The following is a 14251-nucleotide window of genomic DNA, read 5'->3' on the forward strand; positions in this document are numbered from 1 at the left end:
CGCCGGGGAGGCGGAGGAAGGGACGGGGACACCGTGGCGGCCTCGAAATCGGCTCGTCTGGGCGGAGGCGGCGGCAGGGAGCCGAACCCCTGCCTTGGGTCTGCGGCGCAGCGGTGGGTGCGAGCGGGGGGTGGGGGGAGCCTGCCCGCTGCCGGCGGGGGTCCCCGCGGGGCTCGGCAGCGCGCTGCGGAGGGCGCCGCCCCGCAGTAGTTGAGAGTGGTGTTGCCGGTGGGTTGATGCCCAGTGTGTACCTGGGCAGATCCCGCCCCGGGGGGACAGACCTTTATTCTCGGTAGGGGCGAGCTCTGCTGCGAGCTGGGGACCTCTCCCGAGAGCGGATGGGGGGAAAGGGGCGGTTGTGGTGGTGAAAACACGGGCTGTGCCTTCCCCTGCACACGCATGCAGGGGAGAAACTGCAGGAGCTACCGAGTCGGTCGGTAATTCCAGCAGAGGCAGGGCTGCGGTGGCTGTGATACCGTGTGCAGTTTGCAGATCAAGGACGAAGCAGCCTGGAGGAGGAAGAGGTCTCTACAGGTTTAGTAGACTTGGTCTCAGCTGACAGTGGGAGTACGGGGGGGATCTGTCGCCAGCTGACAGTGGGAGTACGGGGGGGATCTGTCGCCTCGGTACTTTGGTAATGGGTCACGTCCTCAGCCCTCATCACCCAAAAAACTAGCTGTTTATGGGCTGGCGTTACTGTGTTTTAAGATTTTTCTATGTGATGCTGAAAAGTGCTCTCATAAGGAATGCGCTATGAATACTAGGGTAAACACACCACTTAAGTTAAACATATTCTCTTTTTTTTTATTTTTCTTTTTTTTTTCCCCCCTTTTTTTTTGTTTCAGTTAGTGAGACTATACTTTAAACATTTAGGCAGTCAGCTAAAAATCAGACCCACTGATGTTCTGAGGAGGTTCTCTCACTTGGAATTTTTACCGGTCTCTTTCTGTTGTTGTTTGCAAATGGCTGTAACTTGCAAGACAGCAGGATTTTTTTTGGCGTTGCTTCTTTTTTGTTTTTTTATTTTCAAATTATTAAGTAGCTGCTCAAAGCGAACTGGGTTCTGAATATCCATTTTTTCCTGACTTGACCACTTACTCATTTTGAGCACATAGCAAGCATGTCAGATGGATACTGAGGCTACCTTGTGTGGAAGATTCTATTTGTTTGGTTTCTGTCGATGCTGCCAGCCTCTCTTCTGCAGTCCCTAGTGCTTGCTAGGTTCATTTGCTTCCTACTCGTCCTATGGCAACAGGTTGTAATTGTTGGTAGGCTTAGGACAGATGTAACAGAAAACTGTACCTTTTTAAGCTGCCAGCATCTAGCTTGGCTTGCTGTATTATGTCTCTTGAATGGGAAGTTGTTGTTTGTGGGTTGGTTTTCTCTTTTTTTTTTTTTTTTTTTTTTTAATAAATACTTGGGAGTTGTAGTCTACCTGTACCTGTCTGGTTTGTGACTGGCTTAATGCATTTCACTCTTCTGGTGGTTGCTCATATTGGAGCAACCTCACTGAAGAGGATTACGGACTTGGATTTTCAAATGACTAATTAAACATTGTAGCAAATGTAGCCAGATCCTTTGTGTGGGCTTCCTATGGACAACTGCATCTTCCACTGTCCCATACTGGTTCACTGCCAGCAGGCTCCCACAGCTTTAGCAGTCTAGCCTCTGGTTGATTGAATTTCAGTTCACAGGGTTAATCATCGTTGCATCACTGCACTGCAGCGTTGTATTTGCATGGATGGCAGTGCTAAACAGGAGGCGGCCAGTCCTGTTGAAACAAAGAGCTGGACATCATGCTGTTTCTGAGCTCTGCTATTTAGAGTTGATGTATCATGAAAGCCGTTGCTGGATTTCTGCATCTCTCACTCAGTCTCCTCTACCCCTCTTAAACTTACAGCGGAGTTGCTGAAGCTTTATTGTGTTTGGAAAACATTACCATATTTTTAATAATAAGTAACATATATTGGAGATATGATAATACTGAAGCATACTTGGTAAAAGCGTGGTGGTGTTCTCCACAGAACTTATATTTAGTGACTTGTATGTGTAGAATATTAGTGACAACTGCAGAATAAAAAGCAAGAGTGCTGGTCTTTTAAAGACAGATACTTGCAAACCACACAGAAAATAAATTATATATGTCATCTGGAAAAGGAAGGCCAAAGAAAGCATACCACCCAACAAGTGAGCAAGACTGGCAAACTGGTAACTACGGCAGAGGAGAAGGCTGAGGTACTCAACAACTTTTTTGCTTCAGTCTTTGCTGGCAACCTCTCTCCCCACGTCTCTCAAGTAGATGGACCGCAAGGCAGGGACTGGGGAAGCAAAGTCCTTCCCTCTGTAAGAGAAGAGCAGGTTCATGACCATGTGAGGAATCTGAACGTACATAAGTCAATGGGACCTGATGAGATGCATCCAAGAGTCCTGAGGGAGTTGGCTGATGTAGTTGCCAAGCCACTCTCCATGATATTTGAAAAGTCATGGCAGTCAGGTGAAGTCCCTGGTGACTAGAAAAAGGGAAACATTGCACCCATTTTTAAAAAGGGCAGAAAGGAGGACCCTGGGAACTACCGACCTGTCAGTCTTGCCTCTGTGCCTGGGAAGATCATGGAATAGATCCTCCTAGAAGCTGGGCTGAGGCACATGGAGGACAGGCAGGTGATTTGAGGCAGCCAGCATGGCTTCAAGTCCTGCCAGACCAACCTAGTGGCCCTCTATGATGGAGTGACTACATCAGCGGACAAGGGAAGAGCTATGGATGTTGTCTGTCTGGACTTATGTAAGGCCTTTGACACTGTCCCCCACAACGTCCTTCTCTCTAAATTGGAGAGATATAGATTTGATGGGGGGGCTGTTTGGTAGATAAGGAATTGGTTGGATGGTTGCATCCAGAGGGTAGTGGTCAATGGCCCAATGTCCAGATGGAGGTTGGTGACAAGTGGTGTCCCTCAGGGGTCCGTATCGAGACCAGTACAGTTCAATATCTTAATCAATGACACAGACAGTGGGATCGAGTGCACCCTCAGCAGGTTTGCAGATGTGACACCAAGATGAGCGGCATGGTTGACACGGCTGAGGGACGGGATGCCATTGAGAGGGACCTGGAAAGACTTGAGAAGTGGGCCTGTGTGAAGCTCATGAGGTTCAACAAGGCCAAGTGTAGGGTCCTGCACATGGCTTGGGGCAACCCCTGTTATCAATGGAGGCTGGAGGATGAAGGGATTGAGAGCAGTCCTGCCGAGAAGGACTTCTGGGTACTGTTGGATGAAAAGCTGGCCATGAGCCGACAATGGTTGCATGCAGCCCAGAAAGCCAACTGTATCCTGGGCTGCATCAAAATAAGTGTGGCCAGCAGGTCGAGGGAGGTGATTCTGCCCCTCTACTCTGCCCTGGTGAGACCCCACCTGGAGTATTGTGTCCAGCTCTGGAGCCCTCAGTACAGGAGAGACATGGATCTTTTGGAGAGGGTCTAGAGGGCCACAAAAATGGTCAGAGGGCTGGAGCACCTCTGCTGTGAAGACAGGCTGAGAGAGGTGGGGCTCTTCAGCTTGGAGTAGAGAAGGCTCTGGGGAGACCTTATTGTGACCTTTCAGTACTTAAAGGGGGCCTACAGGAAAGATGAGCACAAACTTTTCAGCAGGGCCTTGTTGCGATAGGACAAGGGGTAGTGGCTTTAAACTAAAAGAGGGGAGATTTAGACTAGATAAAGGAAGACATTTTTTACAATGACAGTGATGAAACACTGGCACAGGTTGCCCAGAGAGGTGGTAGATGCCCTATCCCTGGAAACATTCAAGGTCAGGTTGGATTGGGCTCTGAGAAACTTCATCTAGTTGAAGATACATCTGCTCATTGCAGAGGAGGTTGGACTAGATGACCTTAAATGTCCCTTCCAACCCAAACTATGCTATGATTCTATGATATCTTATTAAGTACTTAACAGGGTTTGTGTTTTGTTTTGTTTTTTAATTGAAACATAGTAATGAAATGGATATCTTATTTGGTAATTAACGTAAGCGTGTCAAAGGTTCATGCAGCTTCTTTTCATTCACTATTTACGTGAACTTGGGGAGAGTTGTACTGGCAGTTACTGTATGTAGCTCACTGACTGCAGTGATGCCATGCTGTTTCTGAGGAAATGAGATGGCCACATGCTGCAATGAAGAGTAGCATGAACTGCTATGTAATTCTTTTTATACGTGTCACTTGTGCGTATGTCATTCTTGCAGTTCTCACAATTACAAATTTCATGGATAGACTTTTTTCTTTTTAATGCTGTTTGTCTAGCATATTTAACTACTAATATGCTCCCAGCTAAGTTTCTTTTAGATATCAAGATAAGGATAACTGCTGGGACCTTTTTACATCTGAGTTATTTTTAGGTAGGTTGAATACATATTGAATGATCAGAGGTATCCTGAGTTATGGGTTTAATAGTGTTTCTGCAAGTTCCCAATCCTTATTGGTGTAACCTTGAAAATACACTAGTGTTTTATGCAGTACAGAGAAGATTTGGTGTCAGCCTGGAGGAATTGCCCAGTAAGATTATGTATACCATGCTTATTGTAGTATATTTGCCAACGAAGGGAGAGGAAGAGGATATGGTCAGAATTCTGCAGATGCTTTGATTTACAACAAACCCACCTGCTTGCTGAAAAATTCTCAACTTTATAAAAGCTTAACTGAAAGTTATGCAGAGTTGGAGACATCAGTAGTGTCTTTGGAATGGAAAGGTGGTTATGGGTCTCCACTTAGCAGGATGTTGTTTGTATCTGCAGTACAGGTAGCGTCCTTGTCTTAAAACTGCCAACTCCCTGTCTTGGTTAATACATGACTTCACATTTCTAGCAGGCATAGTGAATGGGTGGACATTTTGATAGTGCTTTATTTGTCTATTTGTACAATTAGATACACTTTAAATTGTCCTTAACCTAAAATCTGACTAAAAAAAAAAAAAAAGTTGTGTGGGTACTTTCTCTTATTCTGCCCTCTCTCTAGTATGAAAGAAAGCACTATGGAGAACATGCCCTGCATTCAAGCTTTGCCTTAAGACACCAGTTAGGGAGGCAGTCTTCCTCTCAATTTCATCTTTCACATACGCACCTAATGTTTACCTATATTGTATGCTTTTTTTATCTGTTTTCTGAACTCTTGGAATCAAGGCTCAGTCACCATGTGTGAGCCTTTTCTCCTGACTCATTGAAGTGTTGCAACTGTACTTTAGAAAACTCCAAAAACCCTAAACTTTACTTAGAAAAAGTGTTCAAACTTTTTTTTTTTTAAGAAAAGCCAAGTTGAACTGTATTGTATCAAACTTGCACAATCTTCGCTGTTGTGTCATTAAGGCAAAACACACTTCTTTTTTTTCCGCACTTAGTTCTGGTCGTGTGATATTTTGTCCTGTAGAGTTTCCTGCAGATTTGTTAATAAACTACAGCCTAAGCAGTTTTCAGTTTCTGACCATTTCTATGTTCAGCCCTAGAGTAATAAGTGCATAAAAGAAAATTCCACTGAAAAATATCTTTTAGGATGAAGAAAACTAGTTTTGAGAAAATATTATAGAAGGAAAAATAATATTTTTGGAGGTGGACTTTTTTTTTTGTTTTCATTATTCTTTAACAAAACATTATTTTCCAGGTAGGAGAATACTCATGGTTTGATGTGTTCTAAGTTCTTATGTTCTTGTGTTGAGTGTCCTATTTCAGAGTTACTGCTAATAACACCTTTCTGAACAAGGCTTGGATAATTCTGCTATTCATAGCATTGTTACTGTTCATTCTTCTTGGTTTTCACTAGCCATGAGGGGGGAAGATAGAGTTGAGTTTTTCTTCTTAACTTGATTGGACTTTAGGGAAACAAAACTGTCTCTAGTTCTTTGATCTGGTCTTGTATTTCCTTGTTCCTTATTTTTCTTGATGTTAATCTATGCTTTGAACGCACCACAGACTGCTAAGCAAGACTGCAGCATGGTTTCTTGCAAGTCAATAATGGTTTTCAGAAGGGTAGCCTGTATTTTACCAGACACTGTAAAGCACGGGAGATAGTTAAGTCTCACCTTAGTATCGATTTTTTAAGTCTTTTGCCTTCAGTATCTCTTTGACCTGGAAGGACCTTGGAAGTCAAGGTATTGGTGTAGGATTGGGCTGACTGAGGCTGTGATGTGTTTGTGTTACTTTACTGCTGTTCTTGCAAGTGAATGGTCTGAACACCAAAGTGATTAACGACATTTCTGTATAGGTAGTGCTGCTGAAAAAGGCAACAGAGGCACAACTATGCTGAGCAAAGGCAGTTTGTGCTGGGTGCTCTCCAGTTTGAAGTGGGTGGCTTGTCATGAGCAGTGTGTTCCCAGCCATCCCCACCAGTGTCATTCTGGTAGATCACCAAAGACATTTCAAAGATAAGCCAGTCTGGTGGGTGGTAAAGTCAGTGTGATGGTCTCTGGCATGCTGTACATGCAACTTCCAAAGTCAGAAAGGGGCAGAAGTTTTTCTGTTGCCTTTTATCTGTTATTTTTGGTCTCCCTGGAGGCCACCATGGCCCATGCTGAAGCGAAGGAGTCTTACCTAGCCCCAGGTAGGTGAAGGAAATGTTGGAAACCCAGGGGGTGTTCAGTTTAGACTTCTTAAGTGGTGCTCGATTAAACTGCTGTGATTTTGTAGATTCAGAAAGTTCTTAAATAACTGTAAACATCCAAAGTCATCTTAATGTCACTCACCTTTAGCAAGCTGTGAATAAAAATCGTTGAGTTGACTTCTCTGGTTCCTAAGGAGAGCTTTGAGATAGTTTGAGTTAATAGAAAGTAATTACTGACACCCGTTGTCACCTGTGTGAAGTTTTGTTGGTTTTTTTTTGGTTTTGTTAACTTTTCAGTAACGAATAATTTTTTTCCTCAGTCTTGGAGGACAATTAGAAGTATCTGGCATCCAGAAGGTTTTACTGAAAAGTTGAGATTAAAGAAGCTACAGGATATGACTTGTAATAATTGCCATCAACTATGGTAACATCAGGTGGCTGATTAAATGCATTGTGTAACTGTTGTGACGTGACATATTGTACTTGGTCAGAAGTGCAATTCATACATTGTTCCTTTAGTTCTGTTTCCCTTGGAGCTGTCCCAGTGCTCTGCTCTGTTTGTTTTTGAAAACTCGCTGACCTGGAACTATTCATAATTGTTTTTTCTTCCCTCTTTCAAGTACATTGTATGTAGTAGACCATATTATTCACTAACTTCAATCTTTATTTTTTTTCTTTTCTGTCCGATCTGGCTTGCTTTTACAATATCCACAGAAGATTGCAGGTTATCTTGCACTTTCCTATTTGCTTGCACACATCTTAACGAGCTCTTTCTTGTTTTTGCCAGAGATGGTGCGCTGAATCATTTTCACAAGAGGCATCTACACCACTGTGAAGCAAGAATACATTAAAGAATAAAAGGTGTGAGGGTGCGCCAGTGCTTTCCTGGCTAGAAAGCTAACCCTCAAGTGAATGTATTGAAGATTTCTAGACTTGGTGGGACAAATATCTCTACCTCCAATTTTATGAATACTGCTAGCTATGGCTGTGGAACTCTGTTTGCTGCTGCTGCTGTTCTGTGGAAGTACTATTTCAGAGGTACAGCCTATATACAAACCGCCTCCTGGGACTTTGGATTTTGGATTTGTACCAGCCAAGACGTATGATACAGGTGCATACCATGAACCCGGGCCAATAGGAATTTTGTTTAAAATAGTACACGCATTCCTGTACTTAGTGCAGCCAAATTCTTTTCCTCAAGGTAAGTAGATACACATCTATCTCTTTTTTTTTTTTTTTTTGATAAAGATTTGTTATTGATGCATTCATCTTATTGTAGATACCAAGACCATCATCTGGAACTACTATGAAGGGCTTTGTTAGCCGCACGTGTTATGGCCTGGAAATGTGTACAGTTTCATATGAAGTAATGTTTTTCTGCTAAGCATAATGTGTGTGTGTGTGATGTTAATGAAAATGAAATGTTGATGAAATTTCACAGGACTCTGCTTACATATCTCAAAGCTGTCACTGATGCATTTGAGGCTTTTTTTTTTTTCTTAACTGAAACTTTTTCTTATGTATGCCCAGAAGCACGGGATATAGGAGTAAAGCATAAACTGCTTTGTGTTTAATATTAAATCTGTAAGAGACAGCTGTGAGGCTTGCATATTATGATAAACAGTCAGGTGATTATAATATGAGATTTAGCTTAGGAAATGGAAATGTAGCAACGTGAAATAAATTTCATTCATTTCCACATTTGTGCATTCACAGCCAGGTTTTATGTAAGGGCAGTTCCATGACACAGCCACGTGTAATTTCTTGTTCCTTTGTAAGCTGAAGTTAACACTTGAGACTGCATTTATTTTATTCAGGCATTTTTTTCCCACTCCTTTCCTACTCAGTTGTCCTTTCTTCTAAAGGAAAAGTTAAGGTATCAAGAGAAGTGTGTGCTTATTGAGGGCGCATTGATTACAAGATGGTTTTTGGAAATTGTGTTTGTGGATACAGTGGCTGTATCGACTTTCCAGCATGCTTTTTGTTTCATTTAGTTCTTAAAAGAAAATGCTAATGTGTTTGTATAAGATTTGCGTTTAAAATTATATTGAGGTGAAGCTTTAATAAAACCGAAGGACGGCTTTGGTTTGTTATTGATTCCTTTTGGTGGTTTAGTTGTAAGTGTGTATAAAAGACGTTTATATTATTTTGTAGTACATCTTTCAATTTACGTATTAAAACCTTTAGTAATTTCAAGTCTTAAATTCTGTGGTCGCGTACCTGTATGATATCTGCAAACTGTTATTTGCTTGTACCTTTGATGTCTCTTTAATAGCTGTAAAAGAATGAGCTCAAATGAACTTGAATGAAAGAATTCTATTTAGGCAAGTGCTTGGAGTCCCGGGTGTTAACCTGGAGAGCAAAACCCTGGTGTGTTCCCTGCAGGATCTGTCTTCTGAGCAGGTCTTACACAAGGTGTAATGAGAGCAAGTGCATGAAGGTGACAGGAATGTCACCTTTTGGAGGAACTGTTTCCAGATACCTCTGCTTTTGTGGCCTCTTTCCTTCCATTAAATAAGTAGATGAGCTATGAGAGAGGTGACTGTGAGATGTGGTAAGTTAGGATTGTCATCTGCATTCAACTCTTAGAAACAGGCCTTAGTTTTGCCTAAAGCTCTGCTTGAATATTTTATTGTCTTGCAATTGAGGAAACTTGATTTCAGTGAGATGTTTACCGTTTCTTTATATTAACAGGAATTTGGTCTGTAACCTTGTATGTCAAATTTAATATTATGTATCCTAAGCATATAAATAATTATCGAGTAGAGAATTTACGATCAAGATTCTACTTCTGTGGGACTGCTTGTAGTAAGTTTTGCATTAAGTAGGTGTTATGAAATCCAGTGTTAAAGAGAAAGGAAACATTCAGGAGTAAATCAGTTGTTCTTAGCTTGTAAGCTTTGAACATCTCGTACCTCTCCTTCCTTCCTTGCAGATACTTTTTGCCAAGTCAGTCGTTTTTAGAAGTTTAGGCGAAACCCTTTTCCGATGCCCCCACATACCTCACTGCAAAATACAGATTTGACGGATCATGTCAGTTTGAGTCATACCATTTAATTGGTTAATCCCCATAATCTCTTTTGCCATATGCTGTTCTATTTTCACATTCAGTGTATTAATGGTGTAGTTACATAGTTACATATTTGAAATGCCTTTATTATTTTAAACTGCAAACTTGAAATTGAGTTAATTCTGATTCAGAAATGAAAATAAACATTATCACAGATGGGCACAGAAAGCAAGCCTTTTGATGTTTCTAGCTCAAAACTTCATCATTCTGATTGGGCTGGTGCTTCACAAGAGTTAGCTCCAGGTTGATACCCTGGTGTATTGCATGTAACCATAACATAGAGGAGAAGCATGATTCCTGTGCAGGATTTGGCATCAGTTGCTTCGACCTTTGATTTTAGTAGTCTTTTTTTTTTTTCCCTCCCCGCCTTATACTTGGAAATACTTGATGTTTGTTTTTCCAGTCTACTGTTAGTACTTTAAGCTGTGAGGAAAAAAAGTGGCAGGATTGTCTAATCGCATGTGGATATTCCTGCCATTGCAAATAATTTTTGTGCTTGCAGTAGTATTCTGATGGAGCTGAATGTTACAGGATAGCTTTCGTACTCCTTCAGTCCCAAGTGTGCCTTTTAGGAAGCGTTGTGGTTTAACTCTAACCAGCAACCTGGACCATGCAGCCATTCCCCTCCCAGTGGGATAGGGGAGGAGAATCGGGGCGGGGGGGGCACGGGGGAGGAAACCTTGTGTGTTGAAATAAAGACATTTTAATAGAAGAGAAAATAATAACAATGGTAAAAGAATATACAAAATAAGTGATGCAATGGAATTTATCTCACTACCCAATGACTGATTGCCCAGCCTGTCCTGAGCAGCGATGGCAGGTTCCCCCCTGCCCCGGCCAACTCTCATTTATATATTGAGCATGATGCCTCTGGTATGGAATATTTCTGTGGCCAGCTTGTCCTGTCTGTGCTCCCTCTCAGCTTCTATGGGAAGCTGAAAAAATCCTTGACTTAACGTAAGCATTACTTAGCAATAACTAAACCAAAATGTGTTATTGACATTATTTTCATACTAAATGCAAACCACAGCAGCTGCTAGAAAGAGAATTAACTCTATCCCAGCTGAAACTAGGCCAGGAAGAAAGCTAGTATGGTAAAACAAAATGTGAAGTACGTCAGAGTCTTTGGGAAACGTTGTCCTTAAAGTATTTGCATTCTGCTAAGCGTTAACATTTATTTAAATGTTTTTATATGTTACTTAAAAGTTGAAAGGGATCGCTTCATTTAAAGGAAAAAAAAATCAGTCACAAAATATTTTCTAAGGTGGTTTTTTTTTGTTTGTTAAATCGAAGTGAGTAATTATTTACTGGCATCTAGATTTATTCATGGCATCCGGTTTGTGGTCATACAGCTTCATCTAAGTTTAGATTTAATAGGTAAGTTATTAATGGGATTAAATATAGTGCTCACGTAAAGTGCAGTGGCAGAACCAGAACAAGGAACTGAAACTCCTGAAGTTTTTTTTAAATTGCTGGATCTTTACCACCAGGACTGTGCTCTTTGGATATGGCAGTAAATGAGTTTAAAAAAGTCAACTAGGATATCTGATTGCAATGCTTCAGTGCATGGAAATAGATTCTGCTTTGAACTCCACCAGTCAAATACTTTTGTTCTCACTAGATGATGTACTGGGGTAAATGGGAGTGAATTTACTCCCAAGCATAAACTGTTATGCAGGGAAGCAGCCTCCACTTTGAGTTAATGATACACTGGAGTGGAAGAGACCGTGTTTGGTCACTGGTTTGCTACCTGGGGCTCAATAGGTCTCTTTAATCCTGCTGTGCCTTGGTTTCTCCATCTGTAAAATGGAGATGATGGTGGTACTACTCCGTTTGTTGAGGACTACGTAGGATAGAGCATCATTATTCTTTGCTGTTAATAGCACCATTTACAATAACTAGATGATAACAGGAAAATTACAAGTTGTTTCTATCACTTGGCAAAAACGTCATCTAACAAAAGAAATTGTCATGTTTTCTCTTCGAATTTGCCATAAACTGAGGTGTTAATTTATTAATAAAGTTAAGTTAGTTCATGGTTGTGACATGGTGCGTGTCACCTGTTGTGTTGGAGACCTTCAGGTGTGAACTTGACATAGCCAGGGCATGGTCAGTGTGATCCTCTGGCTGCTATGAATATCTTATCATGGCTTTGTCTTTGTTCCCATGGAAACCAGTTGTTAGTTGCAGTAAGACGATGTTAATCTGAGATTCCACTTGCCAACAGGATGTGCACAACAAATCTTTGGCTTCACAGCTTGTGTCTTGTAACAAAAATGTGAAGAGTTCACAATGGAACCAAGCTGGGAATGTGTCTGCTATTTTCAGGTGAAATAAGACAAAAATTTACAGGCCTTTTTACCTTATTCTGCTCCACCTGAACATACTGCAGGACAACTGTGCCACTTATGTTAAGTTACAACTGCTTTGTTCCAGCTTCTGCTTTTTATTCTGGATAATTCTGTTTCTGCTGAAGCAGGAATAAAACTTTAACATCAAAATCAACTGTTGAATGCAGGTACTTCCTGGGCAAAACATAGTATTAAGAGTTAAATGTACTATTTGCCTGGTGGGAACAAGAGCAAACTGGTTTTTAGACCTGGACTACACCTCTCAATTCTTTCTGTTTGTGGAGTCTCACTTGTTGAACAGTTTGAGCATAAGACTGAGGATCAGAACTTGACTATTTTAATGCAAAATCCTGTTTCTGACCCCTTTTGGTCTTTCTTTTTCCCTTCTCAGTCAGCCTTTAAAGCAGCTGCAAATTCTGGAGTTCATCAAGTTCTTCTTGTGTTCCCTATCTCTCCAATTAGTCTCCCGCATGAGTGTATTCAGCAATTAAAACATTTTAACATTTTAACGTTCATTGATGTGAAAATAAACAGTGTATCTCTAGCTAGTATTGCTGTAATAGAAATTGCATATTCAAAACCCTGTTATTGTAGGTAGGTTTGAGCTCCTAGGATATTGATTTTTTTAATAGATTAGCTGTGTTGGATGTGAGGTTCTAAAGAAAATAATCAAAACGCTTTATCACTCTCTCGGTTAAAAACTCGGTAAGTCAGAATTGTTGGGTTTTTTTTGTGTAAAACTAACTTCTTTGCCTTTTGTAACTATTTAGTTCTTGGCTGTCTACTTCTACTTTATTTTTGCTTCCTATTAGTAATAAATCTTCCACAGCTCCCCTACCAAAAAAAATGCATGTGTCTGGATGTTGCAGCATTGGAACTAAACTAGGCTATGTGTAGCTGGTAGTGCCTCTTTGTTCTTATACTTGAGATGTATGCTGGCCATTCCCATATGCTGGGAATGCTGGCCATGTCCGCACCAGCGTGCAGTGAAAAGCCTACACACTGGCTCTGACTTAAGTGCAGATACTACATTTCAGCAACAGGCGATACTGCTTGGGTACCCCAAGCAATTACAACCTTTTATAAAAACTGAAATTACAATATCCTTTTTCCTAATTGTGTGAAGCCTCAGTTTTAGTTTGGGCGTGAAACTGCCCTGATGTGATAGACTGCTTTTTTGAGCTAATGTTTGACACTATGCATATGGGTTGGTTTTCTTAAAGCTTATGTCCTGGAGCTGAGTTGTCAGCACAGATGCAATGCCTGGTGCAGGAACTGAGCAGAAGGGAAGAAGAGCAAGACCTGCTCTTTAGTTAGCTGTTAGATTGGCTAAGCTGTATTGTGAAATGACAAGTTCGTTAAGCTGTAGAGTCAGTGCCTTCACCGCATCCCTGTAACTCTTTTTCCAGCACTGTGGCTACAGCTGTGATGTGAACTTAGAGTAGTAGCTGAAGTGCATGTATCAAAAATGCAGGTTTCAGTGACAGTGATAGCAAGTAGTGGTGATGTCTTTTGGGTAGAACTGGGATAAGAAGGGGGTCTTACAGTGCTCCTTTACTTGGTAATATGGTGTGTACATTGAAAGAAGCGTCCTGTGTCTAATGTTGGAAATACTGGGGAAGATGGAGCAGCAGCCAGATAAATTAGCCTCTTCTCTTCTCTGCCCACTCATATACATTTAAGGAAATAGTTCTTAAAAAAAAATATATATAAATAATTGCTCATTTCATGCTGGGAAGTTAAGAGATGCTCTACTTGATGATATACCCATGTAAACAAGGAACACTGAGAATGTTTCTGAAGCAGATTTATGGCCTGCTTTTTTATTTTCTTAGGTGTCAGAAGAGTAATTCCTTTTTCCCTGAACTATTCCAAACTGCAGACGATCTAACAGATTGCTTGTCAAAAGGATTTTTTTGTGGATGGGGAGGAGACAGAGGTTTTAGGGAGGGGAGGCTTATACAGATTATCTACTAGAGGCTACCACAGAAAACTACAGTTGCAGACATTAGCACTTCTCTGATGTCTTCCTGCCTGCTTCTCTTGGATTACATAAACAAGGAATCTATTCTGCAGACAGGTATTATGTGGAAAATATGCAAGTCATTTTTTAATCAGTGTAGTATAGCTGATCATCTGAAAAATCTTACACTGTACACACATCTGGAATCCTTTTCCTACAGCATCCTCAATTGCTTGCCCTTGATCTGGTTTAATACTGCCTGCCAGCTGTGCCTAGAAGAAAAAACATGCC

At 41.1% G+C, this 14251-nt stretch overlaps 1 protein-coding gene across 9 annotated transcripts in view; it reads left to right on the forward strand.

The window, feature by feature from the left end:
* The window catches only part of PROM1 (prominin 1), a 66736-nt gene that overhangs the window by 993 nt on the left and 51492 nt on the right, over positions 1 to 14251 (forward strand). For 7 of the 9 annotated variants that reach the window (XM_054203532.1, XM_054203527.1, XM_054203530.1 and 4 more), the window contains exon 2: positions 7364 to 7777. In XM_054203532.1, the coding sequence (XP_054059507.1) occupies positions 7558 to 7777 (220 nt within the window). In that variant the 5' untranslated portion in view covers positions 7364 to 7557. Of the gene's footprint in view, positions 1 to 51; positions 114 to 417; positions 525 to 7363; positions 7778 to 14251 lie in introns of those variants that run through there. The other 2 variants (XM_054203528.1, XM_054203529.1) reach the window with 2 other exon arrangements.

This window comes from Rissa tridactyla, chromosome 5 (genome assembly GCF_028500815.1).
Source record: "Rissa tridactyla isolate bRisTri1 chromosome 5, bRisTri1.patW.cur.20221130, whole genome shotgun sequence".
In the NCBI taxonomy this organism is placed as follows: Eukaryota; Metazoa; Chordata; class Aves; order Charadriiformes; family Laridae; genus Rissa; species Rissa tridactyla.